Genomic DNA, 26,841 nt, shown 5'->3' with positions numbered 1-26,841 from the left:
CCTGAACATTGTTATAGAAGTCTAATTAACTTCTGAGTACACTTTGCAACTACATTTCCTGGCATGACTGACTTAATGAGCATACTGCAGTCACACACTGAAGCTACACTCCCATGAAACAGCTTTTGTAATGAAAGGAAGTTGCACAGTTGGACTCTCAAGTCTTTCCGTTTCACCTAATCTCTCTCTGTCTCATTTCAAGGTGAAAGCTGCCTCAAAGTATGTGGATGTACCTGTAAGTGAAAATAGTGTTGTTATCAGTTATTGTGTTTCTCTTATCCCTGTCCAAGTGTGTGTGCGTGCATGTGAGTCATTCTTGTATTTATTTATGTGCATGCACACGTATCTTGCCATGGTTTTCCATAGAGTCTCAGGACATGTCCAGATGGTTGTCTTGTTTATTTGTTTGGTTTCCATTCATATGGTTATGGGCAGAATCAGCTGGCTAGGCCTGCCATGTGGCACACATTGTGAGTCTCTGTTGTGTTGTGTAACAAAAGCACACCAGGATTCTGCCTCTGGGGCAGAACGCTAGCTGTGTTCTGCTTTAAACAGCACCTCAGAGGAGTATCACTTCACTGCCAATCGATCCACATGTCAACAAGGCACTTTTTAAATAAATGCCTTGTGGGTGAATCTGTGATTAGGCCTCTTATGTCCGCGGGCCCAAAGCCCTAGCTTCTGCATGGTAATGGTTTGTTTAATGCACAAAATACAATTACAGTGGCGAAACATACTAATTTGCACCCTTTGGAACCACTCAGGGATGTGTTAACAAACTCAATTCAGGTTACAGTGGCTGATAATTACAAATTCATATTACCTCGTCCACTGGCATGGGAGGATGCGTTTCATATACCGGAGAAGATGCGGGAGTGGGAAAGGCACACACACACACATAAACACGCACATACGTTAACACACACACACATAAACACACGCACACACATAAACACACACACAAATTGAGTGTCTTATTTGCAAACTCATTGTCCTGTGTGAATATTTGAGCTGGTATGAGAAATGGCAGCCCTCCTAACAATCTGTTCAGCAGCCTGACCATGTGTTCCTGGCTCCTCTGTTCACTTTGCACATTCCCAGACTGTTACGGATGATTCTGGGCCAAGTACACATCTCTAATAGGAAGTTCAGTGACAATATCCCATATCTCTGGGTCTATACGCACTGCAAATGAAACACCTCCAGAAATGTCAACCATGAACTCTGATTTCTCTGAGATGAAAAGGACAATTTGATAACACTTTAGTGTAATGTTTATTTTAATACCTGTCTGTTTTTCATATGCATGTCTTAAAGCTTGACATGACATAACAGTTGATAATAACTTATGTCACTTTGCTGGTCACCCTGTTTATTATGGAGTCAACAGAGTTCAGTGCCTTGGTGAGACAATGTATCTGTTTTTCTTTGGCTAATTACTCCTTTTCCCTCTCTTTTTCTCATCTCCCTCTCTCTGTCTCTATGTGGTGTCCTGCAGAAGCCTGGGATGGATGTTGCCGACGGTTACGTGACCTTTGTGCGCCATTCTCAGGACATGCTGCGGGATAAGGTCAATGAGGAGGTTTACATAGAAAGGTTATTTGATGTAAGTAACCAATGCCTTCTCCTCCCTTACAGGGGGAGGCTCTCCAAAATGTGATTAAACAGTCTGCTCTGAGGGATAAGTCACATTTTGAACAGCTTTCTGCCTTCTCTTCCACAGCTGTACAAGTAGCTCTCTCTATCTCTATCTCTCTATCTCTCTATCTATCTATCTATCTATCTATCTATCTATCTATCTATCTATCTATCTATCTATCTATCTATCTATCTATCTATCTATCTATCTATCTATCTATCTATCTATCTATCTATCTATCTATCTATCCTCCTTCCTTTACTTCCAAACCTTCCCTCCAGTCTGAATAGACTATGCTCTACCCTGTGTCTATTCTACTGTAGTGTTCTGCGTCTTTTTATGTCTGTTTGTTTGAGACATGCAACACCTTGAGGAGGATTATTTTAAGCAGTGTTCTCTCTCTCTCTCTGTGAGTCAGCAAACAAGGGTTAATCAATTAAAGACCACACAATACAATGCCTTTCTATAAGATGACTTAATACCGTCTTTACATCCCCCTGTCTAGATTCTGTCTTCAGCCGTTAGAATACATTGTGTTCCTCCACTAATTGATTTGTAGGAACATTAATAATCAGATCAAAAGGTTAGGGTTAGTAGGTCGGGTTATGCTGACCAGTTCCCCATCACTGCTGATCAGTTCCCTACGTTGGACTGTATGCAAGACATTTGAAACTGTGTCCAATAAATATTCTTCCTCATAGTAGAGACAAACAGGAAGGAGGGCCTCTGACCCTGGTCTTATTGTAATGAGAGGAGATAGAAAGAATGAAATAACGAAAGAAAGGGACAGAGAGAAATATGTGTGAGTATTAGAGAGTGAATTAAGTTGAGGGAGAAATAGAAAGAATGAAATAACGAAAGAAAGGGACAGAGAGAAATATGTGTGAGTATTAGAGAGTGAATTAAGTTGAGGGAGAAATGAGAAAAGAGAACACTGTCTTAACCTAGATGATGTTCCAAGCTATTTCTTATCTAAATAATCCTTTGTGATGCATGTTGACCAATTTGTCCACTGCTCTTTTCAAGGGAGGACCTCAGATTGCACCTGTGTGTGCATGTGTGCGTGTGTTGCTTCCCTGAAGGCCTTCTGGCATGACCTGGCTTCTCTCTTATCAGTCTTCTCTGAGTGAACGTGTCTCTTCGTCATGTTTGTTTCTCTTGCTGCTTTGACCTGCTGTTTGCCTTGTATCCTCTTCTCTCAGAAGAGCATTTCTTCTCTGATTATAGCAGAGGCCTCAATCTCTCTCTCTCTCTGTATGTCACTCTCTATCTGTTCTCCCTCTGGCAGTACTGTGGCGTATGAAGGTGTCCTGCTGCACTGCAGGACTCCATTGCTGTTGTCCTTTTCTTGTCGCTCCGCTCAACATGACCAAGGCGTGATACTTCTCTGCTGCTGTTTCTGTGTGTTTAGGCTCAGTGATAAAAAAAACATAAAAACGCCCTTGGTTTTTCTGTGTATTTTCCTTTTCCTTCCAACTCTTTCTTTTTCTCACTTGAACCACAATGCCTTTCAACATTTCTTTCAGCTTGACTTTCTAAACCTTTCCAAACACATTTTCTTCTGTTTCTGTTTCCCCCCCATTCTCGCTTAGCTATATATTTTGAAATGAAACTTATCTCTCATGTCAAATTTGTTTCAACACATTATGCCCAGTGGCATGATTCAGAGTCAAATAATCTTCCTGTGTACATCTACTAACATGGCCCATCTCCCTGTAAATTCACCCCATACACACATACATACATACTATACATACATACTGTACATACATATATACATACTGTACATACTGTACATACTGTACATACATATATACATACATACATACATACATACATACATACATACATACATACATACATACATACATACATACATACATACATACATACAGTGCATTCATAAAGTTTTCAGACCCCTTGACTTTTTACATGTTTTGTTACGTTACAGCCTTATTCAACAATGGATTAAATACTTTTTCCCCCTCAGCAATCTACACACAATACCCCATAATGACAAAGCGAAAACAGGTTTTTAGACATTTTTACAACTGTATTAAAAGTAAAAAACAGATACCTTATTTACATAAGTATTCAAACCCTTTGCTATGAGAATCAAAATTGAGCTCAGGTGCATCCTGTTTCCATTGATCATCCTTGAGATGTTTCTACAACTTGATTGGAGTCCACCTGTGGTAAATTCAATTGATTGGACATGATTTGGAAAGGCACACACCTGTCTGTAAAAGGCACATGGCAGCCCACTTGGAGTTTGCCAAAAGCCACCCAAAGACTCTCAGACCATGAGAAACAAGATTCTCTGGTCTGATGAAATCAAGATTGAACTCTTTGGCCTGAATGCCTAGCGTCACATCTGGAGGAAACCTGGCACCATTCCTACAGTGAAGCATGGTGGTGGCAGCATCATGCTGTGTGTATGTTTTTCAGCGGCAGGGACTGCGAGACTAGTCAGGATTGAGGCAAAGATGAACAGAGCAAAGCACAGAGAGATCCTTAATGATCCTGCTCCAGAGTGCTCAGGACCTCAAACTGGGGAGAAGATTCACCTTCCAAAAGGCAACGACCCTAAGCACCAGCCAAGACAATGCAGGAGTGGCTTCGGAACAAGTCTCTGAATGTCCTTGAGTGGCCCACTCAGAGCTTGGACTTGAATCCGATTGAACATCTCTGGAGAGACCTGAAAATATCTGGGCAGCAACACTCCTCATCCAACCTGACAGAGCTTGAGAGGATCTGCAGAGAGGAATGGAAGAAACTCCCCAAATACAGGTGTGCCAAGCTTGTAGTGTCATACCCAAGAAGACTTGAAGCTGTGATCGTTGCCAAAGGTGCTTCAACAAAGTACTGAGTAAAAGTTCTGAATACTTATGTAAATGTCATATCAGTTTTACATTTTTTATAAATTTGTTAAAATGTATAAAAAGCTGTTTTTTCTTTGTCATTATGGATTATTTTGTGTAGATTGATTAAGGGGAAAGACTATTTCATACATTTTATAATAAGGCTGTAATGTAACAAAATGTGAAAAAAGTCAAGGGATCTGAATATTTTCCGAATGCACTGTACATACAGTACATACATGCTCCCAAGTGGGTCGGCGGACTAAGGCACTGCATCTCAGTGCTAATGGCGTCACTACAGACCCTGTTTCGATTCCAGACTGTATCACATCCGGCCGTGATTGTGAGTCCCATAGAGCGGCGCACAAGCGTCCCAGCGTCATCCGGGTTAGGGTTTGGCCGGGGTAGGCAGTCATTGTAAATGAGAATTTGTTCTCAACTGACTTGCCAAGTTAAATAAAGTTTAAATCAAATTTAAACATTTTAAAATACAATCATGCACTCAGCTCTCTCCGGGATTCAAGCACCCCTCCCTCAACAACCTCCTTGGCATGCAAACAACACTGAAGGACATATTTTGACAGCACACAAATGAAGGGATGCTGCCAAAACAGAGACTATTGTTTGAATTACTCTACATAGCACTTGGAATAGTTTAATATTGTGAGTATTACAGTCAGGTTTGGCAACATCTCCACATTCTTAAGCTGTCAAAACGAGGGTCAAAGGGTGAGGCTCCCTCAAACTAGGATCAGATCACTTAAAACGTACTGCTTCTTAGACAACAAAAATTCTACCTTCACCGACACCCCCGATCACACTGTATAGAAGGATCCAAAGCACATGGGGATCATACCACATAGACTTGATTGTTTATTTGTTTTGTTCTTTTAATTCCAGGGATAATCATTTATTCTATTACAAATTACACAGTAGCATGCACTGTTGTCTGTAAACTACATTTGGATCCTGTCAGACAGAAACGTAATGCTTTACGTTAGTCTTGCTTCAGATGCTATTTCTTTTAAATATTTCATAGGGTAACATTACTACTTTCTGGTGCTTACTTCAAATAATTCTGACTGATGGCAAATGCTATGTCAGGGGTTCCCAAACTTTTTTGCTTTGTGACTCACTAATTCAGGTGTCTTTTGAGTCTCGACCCACCATAAGAGTTAAGCGGGGAAAAAACATACAGACCAAAGAATAAGTAAAAAATATAATCTTGTCAGCTGAGAGAAATGATGTAGTTTCAAAGCTAATCTTGTGTAATTCCACACATCCTGCCATGGAGCTGAAAGAAAATGGTGTAATTCCACACATCCTGCCATGGAGCTGAAAGAAAATGGTGTAATTCCACACATCCTGCCATGGAGCTGAAAGAAAATGGTGTAATTCCACACATCCTGCCATGGAGCTGAAAGAAAATGGTGTAATTCCACACATCCTGCCATGGAGCTGAAAGAAAATGGTGTAATTCCACACATCCTGCCATGGAGCTGAAAGAAAATGGTGTAATTCCACACATCCTGCCATGGAGCTGAAAGAAAATGGTGCAATTTTATACATTTTGCCATGGAGCTGAGATAACATTTAGCCTTTTTTAAGCTAATGTGTTCTTATGTGCAAACATTATAACAAAATAACTGGAGGATTATTGAAAAATGTATAAATCCATGATCTTTTCTACATACTTTCTATTTGGTTTTAGTCATTTAAGTTTACGCTGAAATAATTGTTATATCCCGAAAATGTATTTCCCATCCCGCGACCCACTTGCACCCCTGCCCACTATGTAGTGGTTCTTGTTGTGATGAATTATTAAACATTTTAAGGTAATCATGAAGTTATTACCATTTTACAATGTTATTTATCAGACAAAAAAACTAAAAACAAGTGAACAGCCAACTGTAAAGTTAAGTGTAAACAAAATGCCTTTATGTTGGCTAAATACTTTTTTACTGGGATATTTTTTTCCCTTCAAGAAATCAACTCTTTTCCCCCCCCCTGCCCATCTAGGATATCCATTTTCATATGAAATTGAGTTTCATTTGAGGTGTTTTGATGGCATCCCATAATAGATGGCTGTGAAGATTATCAGGAGACAAGATTTGAATTCTATTTGATCATAATAGAAGCAATTTAATAGATGAGGTTGTTGACCTTATAAAAGGACCTTTTGGCCTGAACATTATTATTACTCTGTGTACTGCTGATCATAAGGGGATTACTTTTGAAATCACACAATGCCTGCAAATGAATATCCATTATGTACATTTCACACATGCAGACCAAAACCAAATTCTAAATTCTCTCTTCTGTCTTTTGATCTTCCTTTGACCGGTAATGATTTGTGTCCCCACGTTTTGTTAGTAGGATTGGTACCCATTAGAATAGCTCCTTTAGAAGGAGCCAACAGACCAATCAGATGCGTGGTGGGCATGTCTTAGCCCTATAGAGCAGCCATACTCAACAGGGGGAAAGCCATACTGATCCGGACCCAGAACGGGGTCAATACGGACCATGGGTCCCGACTTAAAAATACAATTAAAATAAATTAAAACAATATTTTTTTGGGGGGGGGACTCAGTCCGGCTTTCAACTTAATGCTGTTGAGAGTTGTAATTGTAGAATGCCCAAGTTGCAATTTCAAAATGTTGTAGTACATGGGCAGTTTTCCTCTTATGTCATTCACTGACAGACCTTAGAGAGCTATTTATAACCTGTCAGAAATGGCTAGTTGATTAACTACTAGCCCATTTTAGCTAGATAGGTAAGATAGGCTAACAACATTTTGTAGTTATGTGCCCAGGGCACTGGTGTTCCCTCTCAGCTTCATGGCAAAATGTGTAGAATTGCAGGAAATGACCTTAAAAACAAAACAACAACAAAAATCTCCACCAACAAGATGGGTGTGAACAGTTTGAACAGTTTGGGGTTGCATAGATTGCAAGGTGGGGGTTTGTTACTATGCCAATAAATGACAATACCCATTCGAACCTTTGCCATCTAGGAAATTTGTGGCCAAATATTAGTTGAGTTGAGTACCCATTTAGTGTCAGATTTTAGTGTGAGGGGTGTGACTAGGGCCCTTCCTAAGGATCCATCCTAATACCCACCCTCAGCCTTAGACCTGAGCAATGGCTGAGGAGTAACTCCATAAAACGTTCCTCGGGGAAAATTTCTGTTTTCAATTGTTCCCCCTACCCTAATCCCTTGGGTCTTGATGACATTTAGTCAAGGGTTTAGGTGTGTTTGTGTGCGTGTGTGTGTGTGTGCATGCGTGCGTGCGCACGCGGGGGCCAGTTGATCGGAAGGCATACCTTATGTCGCCTCAGAGTTAATTAGAGTGGAGACATGGATTTCTCCAAGACATCATTAGATGTCATATCCGCCACAATAAGGTTGTGTTTAGACAGGCAGCCCAGTTCTGATATTTTTTTCCACTAATTGGTCTTTTGACCAATCACATCAAATCTTTTCACATCAGATCTTTTTCAGAGCTGATCTGATTGGTCAAAAGACCAATTACTAGAAAAAATATCAGAATTGGGCTGCCTGTGTAAATGCAGCCTAAGGAGATTACATGGATATGGTTCACTTTATTGAAATATGTGTCAGCAGCACTGCCTTTAGCCCAGGGTGCCGTTTGACATCAGACTGACCATATGGGTATACATTAGTGTGTTAAGAAAACAACAACGCCCAAGAAATGAATTAGGATAGGAGACATATTAGAAAGTGAATAATGCCTATGTTGTGACATAGATTGGAGAGCAGACAGGGGGTTTGTAAAACATAACATTATTTGAGGATTTGACCTCTTCTCTGTCAGTAAAGATTGCTGTCTAGGCACAGCTCTATAGCGCAATGTAAAAATGCCAAGAGGGTTCATTGTTATTGCATTCAGTGAGAAAAATACTATTTGATTCATGACATTTTTACGTACCCCAATCCAATCTTTCTGTGATTGCTTTAATAATACAATTTTGTTTGTGAAAATTGAGGCTTGGACACGTGTGTGTGTGTGTGTGTGTGTGTGTGTGTGTGTGTTTGTGCGTCCTCACATGTGTGTGTGTGTCTATGTGAGTTGGTTTTTGTGTGTGGGGAGAGTGATGCGGGTATTATTCAACAGTAATGATTAATCTTGCAGAACTGTTCCCAAAGTACAGATGGCTTTTGTGATGTGCTGTAGGTTTTACAGAGGACAGATTTTTCCAAGCTGCCTTAGCAGCACCAAATTGTATGCAGCGATAAAGAGATGAAACTCGCAGTCAGATGGCTAAATTTGTTCAATTCAGGGGCAGGGAAATGGGGAGGGGAAGGGGGAGAGGGAGAGATGGAGCGGGATGAGAGTGAGTTTGTTTTCCTCCTCCTACTACTACTCTTTCTGGTAGATCTTGAAAGAACAGCTGAAGAGATGAAGATTAAAACAGCTGTGCTTAACGTAAGGGCTCATCGACTTAATGCAGAGATCATTGATTAAAAAATACATCTCTTTAGCCGGGGCCAAATCCAGCGCTGCACTGATACACTAGCTGCCTGGTGTGGGCCTCCAGCCTCCAGCACCAGGGAACAGAGAGAGAGCTGCCTGTGGTGGGCGCTATGTCTAGCTGTTCCCTGGCCAACCACAGCTACACAGATTACACGGGTCAATTATACACTTAATCTGCCTCCTGGAGATTAGGGCCTAGCTCATTGATTGATTTGAAGTATTTCCGTTGACCTTGGTAGTTATCAGATCTGCGAGATTGCACTTTATGACTAAGTTAAAACGCTTTAATCGCCACGCAGCAAACTAGTTTATGGCTGGCGGGGGCAGCGGAGGGGAGGGCGGGAGGGGTTAGATTGAGATTGGGATTGAGGATTGCGCTGCTGCTTCCTACTGTTTCTGTTGCTGCTGGTTTGTGCTTGTGATGATGATGATGATGATGATGATGATGATGATGATGATGATGATGATGATGATGGTAAGGATAACTGTGACAGACCTGATGCAATACCACTTCACTGTCCCGAACACTTGACCACTTTACAGGCTCTGGCCAAGCGCAGAGCAGAGCCAAGTGAACAGTTTAATCAACTTGAGCTTCTTGTGCAGCATGCAAAGTAAACTGTGGCAGGGTGGGTCAGGCAGACAGAGAGGAGAGCCAGGGCCAGATAAAGGATAGCTGAATGGAGGGAAAGAAGGAAGGAAGGAAGGTTTTAATGAGACCTAGGGTGAGAACCGTGAGTTGTTTCAATGTTGGAGAGATTACTTAATTTCAACGTTAGCTATACAATGTCTTATTTATGTATTTATTTTTACTATTAATGTAAAGTTGTAAAATGTAAAATATAATTTCTCGGGACAGACATGCCTGTTTGTATATTTAGACATGAAGTGTGAAAAGAAAGTACACTTGGTAGCACTTTATAATAACTCCACGTAATAAAGCATTTATAATGGATTAGTAAATAGTCGATTCATAATTGTTTTATCATTACTTTTACATTTGTACAGTTATTAACACCTATTAAAGTATTTCATAATTATTCATAAGATCATTCATAAGATGTTTAATATAGTTCCTTATAAACCAATTATTATATCATTAGTTAAGTCTTTTTGCGTGGCCCCATTTAAAGTGTCGACTATTTACAGTGTATTCTGAAAGTATTCAGACCACTGACTTTTTACACATTTTGTTACGTTACAGCCTTATTCTAAAATTGATTAAATAAATTTGTTCCTCATCAATCTAAACACAATACCCCATAATGACAAAGCAAAAACAGGTTTTTAGAAATGTTTGCAAATTGATTAAAAATAAAAACAGATACCTTATGTACATAAGTATTCAGACCATTTGCTATGAGACTCGAAATTGAGCTCAGATGCATCCTGTTTCTATTGATCAACGTTGAGATGTTTCTTCAACTTTATTGGAGTCCGCCTGTGGTAAATTCAATTGATTCGAGATGATTTGGAAAAGCACACACCTGTTTAATGGCGCCGACGGAGATGGTCGCCTCGCTGGTCGCTTCACTTCGCGTTCTTAGGAAACTATGCAGTATTTAGTTTTTATATGTATTATTTCTTACATTGTTACCCCAGGAAATCTTAAGTCTTATTACATACAGCTGGGAAGAACTATTGGATATAAGAGCAACGGAAGGGCGGGGGTGTATGCTTTATGATTAACAACTCTTGGTGCAATCATAACAACATACAGGAACTCAAGTCCTTCTGTTCACCCAACCTAGAATTCCTTACAATCAAATGTCGGCCATTCTACCTACCAAGAGAATTCTTGTCAGTTATAGTCACAGCTGTGTACAACCCCCCTCAAGCGAACACCAAGACGGCCCTCAAGGAACTTTACTGCACTCTATGTAAACTGGAAACTATATCCAGAGGCTGCATTTATTGTAGCTGGGGATTTTAACAAAGCAAATTTGAGAACAATGCTACCTAAATTTTATCAGCATATTGATTGCACGACACGTAGGGCTAATACTCTTGACCACTGCTAGGCAGAAACTCAAACAGGATGTACCAGTGATGAGAACCATTCAACGCTGGTCTGACGAATCGGAAGCCACACTTCAAGATTGTTTTGATTACGCGGACAGGAATATGTTACAATCAGCCTCAGAGGACAATATTGATCTATATGCTGACTCGGTGAGTGCGTTTATAAATAAGTGCATTGGAGACGTCGTAGCCACTGTAACCATTTAGAACCTACCCTAACCAGAAACCGTGGATGGATGGCGGCATTCGCGTAAAACTGAAAGCGCGATCCACCGCATTTAACCATGGAAAGAGGTCTGGAGATATGGCTGAATATAAACAGTGTAGTTATTCCCACCCCAAGGCAATCAAACAAGAGAAATGCCGGTACAGGGACAAGGTGGAGTCGCAATTCAACGCCTCAGACACGAGACGTATGTGGCAGGGTCTCCAGGAAATCACAGACTACAAAAACAGCCACGTCACGGATACCGACGTCACGCTTCCAGACAAACTACCTTTTTTACCCGCTTTGAGGATAATACTGTTTCGGCTCGCTAAGAAAGTCTGCGGTCCCCCCTCTCCTTCTCAGTGGCTGCTGTGAGTAAAACATTTAAACGTGTTAACCCTCGCAAGGCTGCTGGCCCAGAAGGCATCCCTAGCTGTGTACTCAGAGCATGCGCAGACCAGCTGGCTGGTGTGTTTACAGACATATTTAATCGCTCCCTATCCCAGTCTGTTGTCCCCACATGCTTCAATATGGCGCCCATTGTTCCTGTACCCAAGAAGGCAAAGACAACTGAACTAAATGACTAACGCCCCATAGCACTCACTTCTGTCATCATGAAATGCTTTGAGAGGCTAGTCAAGGATCATATCACCGCCACCTTACCGGCCACCCTGACCCACTTCAGTTTGCATACCGCCCCAACAGGTCCACAGATGACGCAATCGCCATCACACTGCACACTGCCCTATCCCATCTGGACAAAAATAATACCTACAGTGGGGAAAACAAGTATTTGATACACTACCGATTTTGCAGGTTTTCCTACTTACAAAGCATGTAGAGGTCTGTAATTTTTATCATGGGTACACTTCAACTGTGAGAGACGGAATCTAAAACAAAAATCCAGAAAATCATTGTATTGTATGATTTTTAAGTAATTAATTTGCATTTTGCCAGCAGCATACCACCCTGCATACCACTGCTGGCTTGCTTCTGAAGCTAAGCAGGGTTGGTCCTGGTCAGTCCCTGGATGGGAGACCAGATGCTGCTGGAAGTGGTGTTGGAGGGCCAGTAGGAGGCACTCTTTCCTCTGGTCTAAACAAAGATCCCAATGCCCCGTGGCAGTGATTGGGGACACTGCTCTGTGTAGGGTGCTGTCTTTCGGATGGGACGTTAAACGGGTGTCCTGACTCTCTGAGGTCATTAAAGATCCCATGGCACTTGTCGTAAGAGTAGGGGTGTTAACCCCGGTGTCCTGGCTAAATTCCCAATCTGGCCCTCAACCATCACGGTCACCTAATAATCCCCAGTTTACAATTGGCTCATTCATCCCCCTCCTCTCCCCTGTAACTATTCCCCAGGTCGTTGCTGCAAATGAGAACGTGTTCTCAGTCAACTTACCTGGTAAAATAACAGATAAATAAAAATAAAATAAAAATTTATTGCATGACATAAGTATTTGATCACCTACCAACCAGTAAGAATTCCGGCTCTCACAGACCTGTTCGTTTTTCTTTAAGAAGTCCTCCTGTTCTCCACTCATTACCTGTATTAACTGCACCTGTTTGAACTCGTTACCTGTATAAAAGACACACTCAATCAAACAGACTCCAACCTCTCCACAATGGCCAAGACCAGAGAGCTGTGTAAGGACATCAGGGATAAAATTGTTGACCTGCACAAGGCTGGGATGGGCTACAGGACAATAGGCAAGCAGCTTGGTGAGAAGGCAACAACTGTTGGCGCAATTATTAGAAAATGGAAGAAGTTCAAGATGACGGTCAATCACCCTCGGTCTGGGGCTCCATGCAAGATCTCACCTCGTGGGGCATCAATGATCATGAGGAAGGTGAGGGATCAGCCCAGAACTACACGGCAGGACCTGGTCAATGACCTGAAGAGAGCTGGGACCACAGTCTCAAAGAAAACCATTAGTAACACACTACGCCGTCATGGATTAAAATCCTGCAGCGCACGCAAGGTCCCCCTGCTCAAGCCAGCGCATGTCCAGGCCCGTCTGAAGTTTGCCAATGACCATCTGGATGATCCAGAGGAGGAATGGGAGAAGGTCATGTGGTCTGATGAGACAAAAATAGAGCTTTTTGGTCTAAACTCCACTCGCCGTGTTTGGAGGAAGAAGAAGGATGAGTACAACCCCAAGAACACCATCCCAACCGTGAAGCATGGAGGTGGAAACATCATTCTTTGGTGATGCTTTTCTGCAAAGGGGACAGGACGACAGCACCGTATTGAGGGGAGGATGGATGGGGCCATGTATCGTGAGATCTTGGCCAACAACCTCCTTCCCTCAGTAAGAGCATTGAAGATGGGTCGTGGCTGGGTCTTCCAGCATGACAACGACCCGAAACACACAGCCAGGGCAACTAAGGAGTGGCTCCGTAAGAAGCATCTCAAGGTCCTGGAGTGGCCTAGCCAGTCTCCAGACCTGAACCCAATAGAAAATCTTTGGAGGGAGCTGAAAGTCCGTATTGCCCAGCGACAGCCCCGAAACCTGAAGGATCTGGAGAAGGTCTTTATGGAGGAGTGGGCCAAAATTCCTGCTGCAGTGTGTGCAAACCTGGTCAAGAACTACAGGAAACGTATGATCTCTGTAATTGCAAACAAAGGTTTCTGTACCAAATATTAAGTTCTGCTTTTCTGATGTATCAAATACTTATATCATTCAATAAAATGCTAATTAATTACTTAAAAATCATACAATGTGATTTTCTGGATTTTTGTTTTAGATTCCGTCTCTCACAGTTGAAGTGTACCTATGATAAAAATTAGACCTCTACATGCTTTGTAAGTAGGAAAACCTGCAAAATCGGCAGTGTATCAAATACTTGTTCTCCCCACTGTATGTAAGAATGCTGTTCATTGACTACAGCTCAGCATTCAACACCATACTACCCTCCAAGCTCATCATCAAGCTGGAGGCCCTGGGTCTCAACCCCTCCCTGTGCAACTGGGTCCTGGACTTTCTGACGGGCCGCCCCCAGGTGGTGAAGGTAGGAAACAACATCTCTACTTCACTGACCCTCAACACTGGAGCCCCACAAAGGTGTGCTCAGCCCTCTCCTGTACTCCCTGTTCACCCACAACTGCGTGGCCACGCACGCCTCCAACTCAAACATCAAGTTTGCAGATGACACAACAGTAGTGGACTTGATAACCAACAACGACGAGACAGCCTACAGGGAGGAGGTGAGAGCACTTGGAGTGTGGTGTCAGGAAAACAACCTCTCACTCAACGTCAACAAAAAACAAAGGAGATGATCGTGGTCTTCAGGAAACAGCAGAGGGAGCACCCCCTATCCACATCGAGGGGACAGCAGTGGAGAAGGTGGAAATTTTTAAGTTCCTGGGCGTACACGTCACAGACAAACTGAAATGGTTCACCCACACAGACAGTGTAGTGAAGAAGGCACAACAGCGCCTCTTCAACCTCAGGAGGCTGAAGAAATCTGGCCTGTCACCCTGACTAATTTTTACAGATGCACAATCAAGAGCATCCTGTCGGGCTGTATCACAGCCTGGTACGGCAACTGCACCACCCTCAACCGCAAGGCTCTCCAGAGGTTGGTGCGGTCTGCACAACGCATCCCCGGGGGAAAACTACCTGCCCTCCATGACACCTGCAACACCCGTTGTCACAGGAAGGCCAAAAAGATCATCAAGGACAACAACCACCCGAGCCACTGCCTGTTCACACCACCATCATCCAGAAGTAGAGGTCAGTACAGGTGCATCAAAGCTGGGACTGTGAGATTGAAAAAAACGCTTCTAGCTCAAGGCCATCAGACTGTTAAATAGCCATCACTAACTCAGAGAGGCTGCTGCCTACACTGAGACCCAATCACTGGACACTTTAATAAATGTATCACTAGTCACTTTAAACAATGCCACTTTAAATAATGCCACTTTAATAATGTTTACATATCTTACTTTACTCATATCACATGTATATACTGTATTTTATACCATCTATTGCACCTTGCCTATGTCGTTTGGCCATCGCTCATCCATATATGTATATGTATATATTTTCATTCACCCCTTTAAATTTGTGTGTATTAGGTAGTTGGTGCGGAATTGTTAGATTACTTGTTAGATATTACTGCACTGTTGGAACTAGAAGCACAAGCATTTCGCTACCCTCGCATTAACATCTGCTAACCATGTGTATGTGACCAATAAAATGTTATTTGATTTGCTATAAGGTCCCACAGTTGACAGTGCATGTCAGAGCAAAAACTAAGCCTTGAGGTTGAAGGAATTGTCCTTAGAGCTCCGAGATAGGATTGTGTCGAGGCAAGGATCTAGGGAAGGGTACCAAAACTTTTCTGCAGCATTAAAGGTCCCCAAGAACAGAGTGGCCTCCATCATTCTTAAATGGAAGAAGTTTGGAACCAACAAGACATTTTCTAGAGCTGCCCCCCGGCCAAACTGAGCAATTGGGGGAGAAGGACCTTTGTCAGGGAGGTAACGAAGAACCCGATGGTCACTCTGACTGAGCTCCAGAGTTTCTCTGAGGAGATGGGAGAACCTTCCAGAAGGACAACCATCTCTGCAGCACTCCACCAATCAAGCCTTTATGGTAGAGTGGCCAGACGGAAGCCACTCCTCAGTAAAAGGCACATGACAGCCTGCTTGGAGTTTGCCAAAAGCCACCTAAAGGACACTCATACCATGAGAAACAAGATTCTCTGGTCTGATGAAACCAACATTGAACTCTTCGGCCTGAATGCCATGTGTCACATCTGGAGGAAACCTGGCACCATCCCTACAGTGAAGCATGGCGTTGGCAGAATCATGCTGTGGGGATGTTCTTCAGCGGCAGGGACTTGGAGACGGGTCTGGATCGAGGGAAAGATGAACTGAGCAAAGTACAGAGAGATCCTTGATGAAAACCTGCTCCAGAGTGCTCAGGAACTCAGATTGGGTGAAGGTTCACCTTCCAACAGGACAATGACCCTAAGCACACAGCCAAGACAACGCAGGAGAGGCTTCGGGACAATTCTGAATGTCCTTGAGTGGCCCAGTCAGAGCCCGGACTTGAACCTGATCGAACATCTCTGGAGAGACCTGAAAATAGCTGTGCAGCAATGCTCCTCATCCAACCTGACAGAGCTTGAGAGGATCTGCAGAGAGGAATGGGAGAAACTCCCCAAATACAGGTGTGCCAAGCTTGTAGTGTCATACCTGTCACGCCCTGATGTGTTTCACCTGTCCTTGTGCTTGTCTCCACCCCCTCCAGGTGTCGGCCATCTTCCCCACTTATCCTCTGGGTATGTATACCTGTTTTTTCTGTCTGTCTGTGCCAGCTGGTCTTGTTTGTTCAAGCCTTCCCGCATTTTGTCTCAGCTCCTGTTTTTCCCTAGTCTCTCTTTTTCTCGTCCTCCTGGTTTTTGACCCTTGCCTGTCCTGACCCTGTACCCCCCCCACCTGACGACTCTGCCTGTCCCTGACCCTGTAACCCCCCCCCCCCCCCCCCCCCCCACCTGACGACTCTGCCTGTCCCTGACCCTGAGCTTGCCTGCCTTCCTGTACCTTGGCCTCTACTCTGGATTACTGACCGCTGCCTGCCTTGACCTGTCGTCTGCTTGCCCCATTGTTACAATAAACATTGTTACTTCACACAGTCTGCAATTGGGTCTTACCTTATAATACCCAAGAAGACTCGTGGCTGTGATCACTACCAAAGGTGCTTTAACAAAGTACTGAGTAAAGGGTCTGAATACTTATGTAAATGTGATATTTCCGTTTAAATTTTTTTTATAAATTGTCAAAATTTCCCGAACCTGTTTTGCTTTGTCATTATTGGGTAATGTGTAGATTGAGAAAACGGTTGAATAAGGTTGTAACGTAACAAAATGTGGAAAAAGTCAAGGGGTCTGAATACTTTCCGAATGCACTGTATACTTTATAAATACTTTATAAATGTTTTCAATGACTAGTGTAATTTCTCACAGAAGATTGACATGCCATTGATAGACATTCCAGCAGTACCTGATGCTATTTAAGGTCTCAAAATGGCCCCTAAAACACATCAATGGTTAAACAATAAAGTCACAATACATTGGATGCTTAAGAAAATATATTGAACATTTTATTCCAAAGCAGTCACACTGTTGCAATAAAATAAAGTTTTTAGTCTGAAAATGCTAACATAAGCATTTCATGGCAGTGACTTTTCTACCAAAACCAAAGTGTGGATTGCAGTCCTTTAGAGTAGTCTAATCTCGGTCAACCCAGAACTATTCAACTATTTAACATTTGAGTTCTTGTTAGAAATGGGAGTTCCGGTTTGCGAACTCTACGAAAAAGGTAACTCTCAGACAAAAATGCATTATATTAAACATCTTATGAATGGAGTAATGAATTATAAATTATGAATAAACTATTTACTAATCCATTATAAATACTTTATTAGGTGGATTTATTATAAAGAGCTACCATGATTTATCTGCTGTTGTTGTTCACCATCCAGTGTTTAATGTTGGAGAATTTGTTTTTTCACTTTTACAATTGAAATACTGTGTTGGCCTTATTGAATACTATACTATATTCAAGACATGCTATATTTTATCTATTGAAATGTTTTGTTTAGTGCTGTTGATCTTTATCAGTTGGATTAACTTCATATCAAATTACATCAACAAAAAGAGAAGCGAACATGTTTACAATTAAAACAAAAGCGTAATTTACTCTTGGAAACTCTACATTGTCACAAATATGGTTGAAGAAATGTGTTTATGGCTTAGAGGGATGAGGACATGTTAACATAACGCAGGCTATTCTTAAGATATAAAAAAAACAGATATGTAATAATATAATAATATTTGCTATTTAGCAGGCGCTTTTATTCACGTGCATACGTTTTAATATTGGCTGTTCCCAGCGGGAATTGAACCTGCAATCTTGTCATTGCAAGTGCCGTGCTCTACCAACTCAGCCACAGAGGACCACAATGATGTGTTTTTTCCATGTAAACCCATGATCTCATTATGTTGATATAAACCAATAGTGAAAAGAGTCTCTAGAATGGATGATGAATCTGAACAATAGTAGGGTAGAATAAAAAAAGACTAAGGATAACAAACAGGTAGTATATTGATTCACTGTGACTGTTGAAAATATGTCAAAAGGTTTCGCTTCCCTTTAATGAAGCCTGTAAGCAGCTTAGACTCTTTATAATTACTGAGGGAGCATTTTGTTTCCATCCATCTACCCTCACTGTGATCTCAGACTCTGGCATAAATCCCTTCTGACTTACCCCAGAGGGCCAGAGGTCCATGTCAGTGGTCAAATCCAAATGAGGGCAGGAATGGATGAATAACATAAGATGAGGGAAATGGAAGTTAAATGAAGCTGTCTTTTATGTTGAGTGGGACAAGTCCCACTGTTCGGTGAAGGGGGGTGAACGGGTTGGTTGATCACACATTACATACACACACCATTTTCTCTCTCTTTCTTTCTTTCTCTCTCTCTCTGTGTCTTTCTTTCTCTGTTTCCCTCTCTTTCTCCCTCTTTATCTAAAGGGAGGTATGGTGGCATTTGTTTGATTAACTTGTCTGACAAAAGTGACAGCTGCTTGCGGGTGCGTGTGGATGAGAGGCTCAGTGCGGGTCCCTCTTTGTACATCTGTCAGCGGAGAGGCAGGGGAAAATGGTGAAAAGAGACAAATTGGTCCCGAAAGGCAGGCCATTCACCTTCTGCACCCCCTCTCCGACCCCCCGTCCCTCCTTCCCATTCAGGTGCTCGGCGGGATCCTCAAGTGCTTGCTGGCTTATTCCATTTCGCTCCCCCTATAGAGTCTGAAGCCCACAAGTGTTTTACCCGTCATTCTGAGCCCCTCAATCCGCCTCTAAGCGGCCTTTTGTGAGGAGAATGGCTCACTTTGCTCAGACCGTGGCTCTGTTTTTTCTCCACTGAGCTTTTCTGTCCTTTATTGTGTGTTTACTCAATGACGCTGCGTAGTCCATAATTCCAACCGTTTCGTTCCTCACAACAAGCTCTTTCTCTCTTTTTTGAACCATGTTTTTGTAAATTACTCTCTTATTTGGACACTGTAATCAGTTCAACTGACACTCACTAGTGTGATGTGACTGGTGCTTTTGTGAGAGACTCGGATTTCAACAGAAAACAGTTCAGAAACGATTGAGTCCCTCTCGCTTGCTTTCATTTGATATAAACATTTATGTTAGCCTTGTGTTAGATATGCAAAGAACATCTATTGTTAACCTGATTTATTTCAAATTTATTTTAAAGAAAGACTGATTATCATAGCGATCTAGTAGTGGTTGGGCACACACAGAGGATTTTTGTTCCACTTAAGGTTGCGCTGAAGCGTATGAATTGTTGGCTGGGCTCTCCTTTGTATAGGCGGCACAATCAGAACAGTTTGAAGCCCATAAGCTTGCTGAGCCTGAAACTTTATTTCAATTCTGCCATTCAGAGCACTGCGCTCCCCGAGGTTTAGAGGAGTAGAAAGGAGAGCGGTTAGAGCAGAGCGCAGGGCGCTGGCAGGATCTGAGGGCTACAGCAGTGGCGGTGCTCTCCCAGCGTGGAGGGACATGGTTAGGGCCGTCAGCTTCCTGTGAAAGGACTGACTACCCCTGGGGTCAGCTTAGCCCTAATGGGGGGGGGGGAGATGGGGGGGCGAGGGGACCTGGGGGTCACCGGTGTGGGTTACTATGGTAATTGAGTTCCGTCATCAATGGGCCTCCTCTCATGAGCTATAAAGCAGACAATAACAGGCAGGCAGCAGCGGTGAAAAGCAAGCAGGTAGGATTACTCTGCCCCTTTGTCGTAAGTGCATAATGTCTTGTAGTCAGATTTAAAGACTTCTCAACCCCCGGGTCCTCCCCTCAGCCGCCCGCTGGGGGGCCTAATTTAGCGGCCCGAGCTGCCAGCTAGACCAGTGTGGACAGCTCTTTTTAACCACTAACAAAGCCCTGCACTAGACATCCTGGCCAGGAGTGCTGGAGAAAGGTTGTGCCTTCGATCGGCCCTACCACTCTTTAATGGATTTTTTAAGAATGTTTGGTTTTCATTTTAAGGAGTGTGGAGGTGTGTGTGTGTGTGTGTGTGTGTGTGTGTGTGTGTGTGTGTGTGTGTGTGTGTGTGTGTGTGTGTGTGTGTGTGTGTGTGTGTGTGTGTGTGTGTGTGTGTGTGTGTGTGTGTGTGTGTGTGTGTGTGTGTGTGTGTGAGGAAGAAGGAAAAAGTATTGGTGCATTATGTCTCTCTGAAACACAGCGACCTCCCCTCTCCTTTAGAACTAAGCCTGTCGCTTTGCATTAGCATTGTCGCAGCAACAATCATCATTCCATGCCTCCCGCTAATTGCAGACACAGCTGGGTTCCAGCAGGACACCTACCACACACCCCAGCCTCGCACCAACCAGGCCCAATCTGTGGAGCACTGACACACACACACACATACAGTACACTCACTCCTACTACAAGGTCCCAGCCCATTCAGACCAGATCCAATCTGGTATGTAGCACTGACACACACACACACACACACACACACACACACACACACACACACACACACACACACACACACACACACACACACACATTACCACCAGCAAGGGCAGAAAGAGGCAGAGTCGCAGGTTGCTTGTAATCCCCCTGTACCCCCCATGGAGGGCCCTGCCTCTCCTCCAGCATTCCTGCTTTTTTGTGATTTTTGGGGGCCCAGCACAAAGGCCTAAGCCGACCCCTTACCAGTCCTCTGTCCCAGCCTCGCAAAGGAGGGGTGAGGACCCATGAGGTGTGTGAAAGCAAAGGGAGGGTGTTTGTATATGCATGTGTGTATGCGCACATGTGTGTATTCACATGCGTATGTGAATGTATTCATGTGTGTCTATTTGTGGGACGGGTGTATGTGTGTATGCATTGGGATACAAGGGGAGGGGTGTGCAGATTTGCACTGAATTCTGTTGGTTGCCCCCCTGCCAGGCGTTATGGCTTCCTGTAACATGTCAGATATGAGTGTGAACACCAGGTTCAAGGCCGGGTGTTGTGTGTGGTGGTGGTGGTGGTGAAGGGGCATGGGGAGGAGGTTGGTGTTGCAGGGGGCAGGAGGTCTCACTGCCTCCCAGCTCGTCACTCCAAGGGGGATGGGTCCTGCAGATGTTCATGTATGTATGTGTGTGATGAAGCGGTGGAACTCCTACCCGTACGCACACGAACACACACACAAACACACACAAAGACGCACAACCCCCCAAAACCTCCATTATCCAATCCCTAATATCAGAACTCGTTAGAATGTCACAGATTTTGTCCCTGTTGGGTTTTGACATTATTTATTCAGAGCCATATTACATGTGTTTTGGCTGTCAGCTATTGCTAGCCTCCTGCTGATCCCAATCGAGCCTAAAAAAAGTGAGTGCCTGGGTGTGTTCATCTGCTCTGAGAAATTGGTTAGGGTTTGTTAGTCTGTTCATAGTTGAACAAAGCAAGAGTGCCATCACTGTTCATTTCACAAGCCTGGCATCAGAGTCCGTCTGTCTCCAAGTTTCCCTTGAGCACACACACCCACACATATATATCACACTACTCCTCATTGCTGCTTCACTGTGGAATGTGGTCAACTTAAGAGAAACTCTTAGAAGCTTCTGTTTGATATGAAATGTCATATTTGATCATAAATGACCAGTGTTCTCTAGAAGATGACTGAAGGTTATTATCAGAACTGAGACTGGGAAGGAGAATGTGACAGAAGAGTGAAATAATGGGTTCAAGTAATAATGGGTGGGGGGAGTGATGAAATAACCCTATTCAGAGGTTATGAAAGTGAGTGAGAGAGTTGAGCAAAGATAAAGAGAGGAGAGCATGTGGAGGCTAAGGCTGACAGGGAGAGATGGAAGACCGGCAGAGGGAAAAGATGAGAGTGAGGGAGAGAGAGAGAGAGAGAGAGCAGTCACTCCAGGCCTGGCCTCTAGATGGGGGATCGTGCTTGGGCCGAGATCACAGCCCTGCTGCCATGGCGATACCTTCACAGGCACAGAGCGGCAGAGACGAAGCTGCCACAGTGATACACACGCAGCAGGTCACCACAGTGATTCAGGCCTTTATGTTGTACTCTTACTTACCCTAGCACAACTCCAAGGAGTAGCTACATCGTTACCTTGTGGAGCAGGAACTGAAGATGTGTATACTGTTGTCACTACTGGGGTATGTTCACTTGAAATGTTAAGTAGCTACTGATACCTACTTTCTATTGAGCGCCCTGATAGAACATTTTCCGTGTGGACTGAAAAATTGTTCTCATATTTCTTGAGTCTTTTTTGTACATGTGTAAAAAGGACAGTGCAGAAGGCCTTTCGTTGACAGAGTGAATTTCAGCAACACAAACTCAGTCACCCCAGATATGTCCCCCTCCTCCTCGCTTCTCTCTGACTGTTGAGCACTGGTCCACTCTGATTAGCATCAGCCTGCTCTGATCATTACCAATCAATTAGACTTCAAACAGGACTCAGCCCACAGATAAACATCTGGAGCCTCTCGGCTAGCTTCTCCGACTAGCTGCTGCTCCGGTTATAGAAGTTCTTCCAGTTTACTCTCCCCTCAGCTGAGAGAGGGAGACAGCGAGAGGGAGTCAGTCAGAGGGGAATGAGTGAGTGAAAGAGACAGAGAGGGAGTTGTTGAGATGGAGAGAGCATGAGAGGGGGATAGAGACGAGAGGAGAAAGACAGAGGGCCTGAAGGAGTGAGCGTGTAAATTCCGATGAAATGCTGGTTCTGCTCTTTTTCTGTATTCTGGTTGTCTGTGTGTGCACGTGTGTGTGTGTGTGTGTTTTGCTGGAGAATGCTGTGTTTTTGTGTTGCAGCAATGGTACACCAGCACCATGAACCTCCTGGGTACGTGGCTAACTGACCGGATGGACCTGCAGCTCCATGTCTACCAGCTCAAGATCCTAATCAGAGTAGCCAAGGTAAGACAGGCTCAGCAACCAGGGCCTCCCAAACCAATTTGTCATGAATTCAAAGTAATATATATACTGTAGATCGATAGATATTACAATCAAGTAGTGTAGAATTCCAACATTTCTCGTTTTAATCTGTGACCCTTATTAAACGAGTTGTGAGCTACCTTCTCTTGGGTTGATATATAAAGCCTAGTACTGACAACAATTGGTTCTCTGCCCTGTATTAATATTTCAGTGTGAGCAGTAACAAGTCCTACCAGCATAACATCACGTCACACATTTATTTCTGTTCTCTGAGAGACTTTCTACCTATACATGCAGTAGTGACTGGTGAGGGCTGATCAGTACATGCATGCATGGGATCTGACCTGACATGCAACATATAGTTTTTAGTGCCTTCTGTATTGATGATTTAGTACACGTGTCTTTTGGGAAAATGCTACTCATGGGTAATTTGCTAAAGGTCTAAAATATTGTGAACAATTAAGTGTCCTCTTCTCATTGTGTCCGCTGCATTTTTACTGATATGAAAACACAGGTTAGGTGAATGCATTGTAACACCTGTCTGCTGTCACCTGTCTAATTCTTTAATGATTCAGATGGAGGAAAGGAGATGAGGAAAGGAGGCCACCCTAGACAATTGAGATGTACCCAAACATTGCAGTGCATTCCTGGCTTCATGTCCTCTCTTGCCTTAGCAACTGACGAGAATGCTTCCTCTGTGTGCTAGTCCCAACCCTGACCAGTGTTTTTATTATCTTGGGGGTTTGTTGTTCCAGAAAAAGTACCGTGACTTCCGGCTGCAGGGCGTCCTGGACTCCACGCTGAACAGTAAGATGTATGACACGGTGAGGAACAGACTGACCCTGGAGGAGGCCACAGCATCGGTGAGGGAAGGAGGGATGGCGGGTATATCCATGAAGGACAGTGATGAAGACGATGATGATGTCTAGATCAACATCACGGGATGAAGGAGCCATTCGCATCCGTCTTAACCTGTGAATCAATGCATGTACTGTACCTACCAACTGTGTTATTTTTCTCTGTCAGATAGAAATACCCACAAAGGAACAAAAATACAAATTAATAACTGAATACAGAAATTAAAATGATATTAGTCATTATAATTATGAAATATATTTAATTGTTTAACTAAAGTGTAGGTGTTTTATGAAAAAAGTTAGCTGAGATTTCTGGCTCATTCTCCTAAATTCACTCCTGAATGTTTCTAAGCAATATGGAGAACCATGTGTATGTGGTGTTGAGTACAATGATTAGGGGTAATGCTTGGTGTGTTGAATGCAAACCTGTTGAGGCGCTTTGTTAACGTACTGTGAAAACAGTAATGGTACATCATTGTGAGGAGGAGAGTAGGACCTCCTATTGTTCTTATTCCTCTCAGAGTGAATGTCTACTGCCTAAAGGGAACCAAACCACAGTCAGACAGACAACCTGTTTGTATCTAGGTTACAATACATTATAAAACGTAGCTATCCATCCTCTCTTAACAACATCAATGTAGAATTGACTTTTGTCGACTGAATTCAGTACTACTACAAAAATGTTCCCTCACTGGTAAAACATTTAGCCCCCTTTTTAAACAATGTCGTTGTTTTTTTTAAATGCAATATTTTCATTGTTTCGTTGTTATATCTTGTGGATGTATTTATTGATCATTGTATGTTTAAAAAATAATAATAATTAAAAAAGATATATATTTTAGTAACAGTGAGCTTCAAAAGTATTTGGACAGTGACAAATGTTTTGATGTTTTGGCTCTGTACTCCAGAACTTTGGATTTTAATTATCCAATGACAGTGAGGTTAAAGTGCAGACTGTCAGCTTTCATTTGAGGGTATTTTCCTCCATATCGTGTGAACCGTTTAGAAATTACAGTTCTTTTTGTATTTTTTACTACTTTAATACACATACAAAAGAAATGGGGGGACTATGTATGTGTATTAAAGTAGTACAAAATATTTGGTCCCATATTCATAGCACGCAATGACTACATCAAGCTTGTGACTACACATTTATTGGATGCAGTTGTTGTTGGTTTTGGTTGTATTTCAGATCATTTCATTCCCAATAGAAATTAATGGTAAATAATGTATTGTATTTTATTGTAAATAAGAATAGAATATGTTTCTAAACACATGTACATTCATGTGGATGCTACCATGATTATGGATAATCCTGAATGAATCGTGAATAATGATGAGTGAGAAAGTTAGACACACATAATACCCCCAAGACATGCTATCCTCTCACCATTAGACTAACAGGGGAGGTTAGCATTTTGGGGGGGTATGATATTTGTGTGTAACTTTCCCACTCATCATTATTCACGATTCATTCAGGATTAGCCGTAATCATGGTAGCATCCACATTAATGTAGAAGTGTTAAGAAACATATTATATTCTTATTTACAAGTAATTGTATCATTTCAAATCCAAAGTGCTGGAGTACAGAGCCAAAACAACAACACATTTGTCCCAATACTTTAGAGCTCACGGTATAATAGCAGTCAGCACAAAAATATGAAATCACAAAGGGAAAAGAGACTTTCTTCTGTGTCCCCTATACTTCAGCCATTCCAGGAGATGTTTCCACACTTTTTTATCTGGATTGTGAGAGATGATGTATGCCAGTCTTTTCTCTGCCGCTGATGTTGTTTTCTATATACACACACTGTACATTGCCCCTTGTGCAGTTACTGTATGTCCCAGGTATCCTCACAAAAAGTGTTTTTGTTCTCTGTGTAAAGTTACTGCTGGAGTCATTGTGCTTCTGCCTTATGGGAGGCTACAAAACTAGTAGCCTGGTCCCAGATCTGTTTGTGCTTTTGCCTTCTCCATTGTCATTGTCAAACCAATTTCCTAAGCAGTTGACAAGAGAGCAGAAACAGACTGGCACCCAGGCTACAGAACTGGGGCCAACAAAATAAAAATACAACTATCTGTACAAACATACTGCTTTTTCATGTGTCTTTGTTGTTATTGTTGTTATCTTGTGAAGTCCTGGAAATTGCAGTGACACTTCAATAGTAACATTACATATAGGAAATGTAACTAATCTGCCCATACAAATGAATGTAAAGAGTTAATGTAAAGAGTTGTGGAGAGTTATGTAAAGAAAAACATATTCAAACTGATGAGGTTAACAGATTCCCTGAACCTGAATGCACAATACATATTAAAAAACATATTTTAAAACCCCTGCCCTTGTAACCCCTTGTCTACCCCCCTTCCTGTCACAGTAATGTCCCAAGAAAAGAGTCTGAGATTAGTGTGTTGGATTAAAGCATCACTCATCTTCAGAGTTTATATTACAGCCCAGAAGAAGATTGGAAGAATGGCCAAAGATGATATGGACTTTGCCAGATCTCCACCAGATTAAAATTATTCTGCAAAAAAAAAAGTAATCAGGGCCAAGATGACAGATATCAGTAAAGTCAAGGGGATTAAATTTAATAAAGCCACAAATTAAAAGAAGATAGATATTTTTAATTATTTCAGAGAAGAAGGGCAAACAACAAATCCTTCTTAGAAAATTGACAAAAACAAGATTTAGACCCAGTGTTGTGGGAATGAGGTGATTCAAAACAAAAAACAAGCAAGTCATGTGTCTTACTCAAGAACAAGCTTTTGGTCTGGATGAAAGGGT

The 26,841-nt window shown here is 42.6% G+C and overlaps 1 protein-coding gene across 9 annotated transcripts in view; it reads left to right on the top strand.

Annotated features, from left to right (window-relative positions):
• LOC120059848 (calcium-dependent secretion activator 1-like) overlaps positions 1-24,437 on the top strand; it is a 155,164-nt gene extending 130,727 nt beyond the window's left edge. For all 9 annotated transcript variants that reach the window (XM_039008957.1, XM_039008934.1, XM_039008943.1 and 6 more), the window contains 4 exons: positions 203-235; positions 1,499-1,606; positions 23,076-23,180; positions 23,954-24,437. In XM_039008957.1, coding sequence (XP_038864885.1) covers positions 203-235; positions 1,499-1,606; positions 23,076-23,180; positions 23,954-24,127 — 420 coding nt within the window. In that variant the 3' untranslated portion in view covers positions 24,128-24,437. The remainder of the gene's footprint in view (positions 1-202; positions 236-1,498; positions 1,607-23,075; positions 23,181-23,953) is intronic.
• The last annotated feature ends 2,404 nt before the right edge of the window (positions 24,438-26,841 follow it).

This window comes from Salvelinus namaycush, chromosome 2 (assembly GCF_016432855.1).
Source record: "Salvelinus namaycush isolate Seneca chromosome 2, SaNama_1.0, whole genome shotgun sequence".
Classification (NCBI taxonomy): domain Eukaryota; kingdom Metazoa; phylum Chordata; class Actinopteri; order Salmoniformes; family Salmonidae; genus Salvelinus; species Salvelinus namaycush.
The sequence above is the reverse complement of the archived record's forward strand: the minus strand, read 5'-3'. Positions and strand labels throughout refer to the sequence as shown.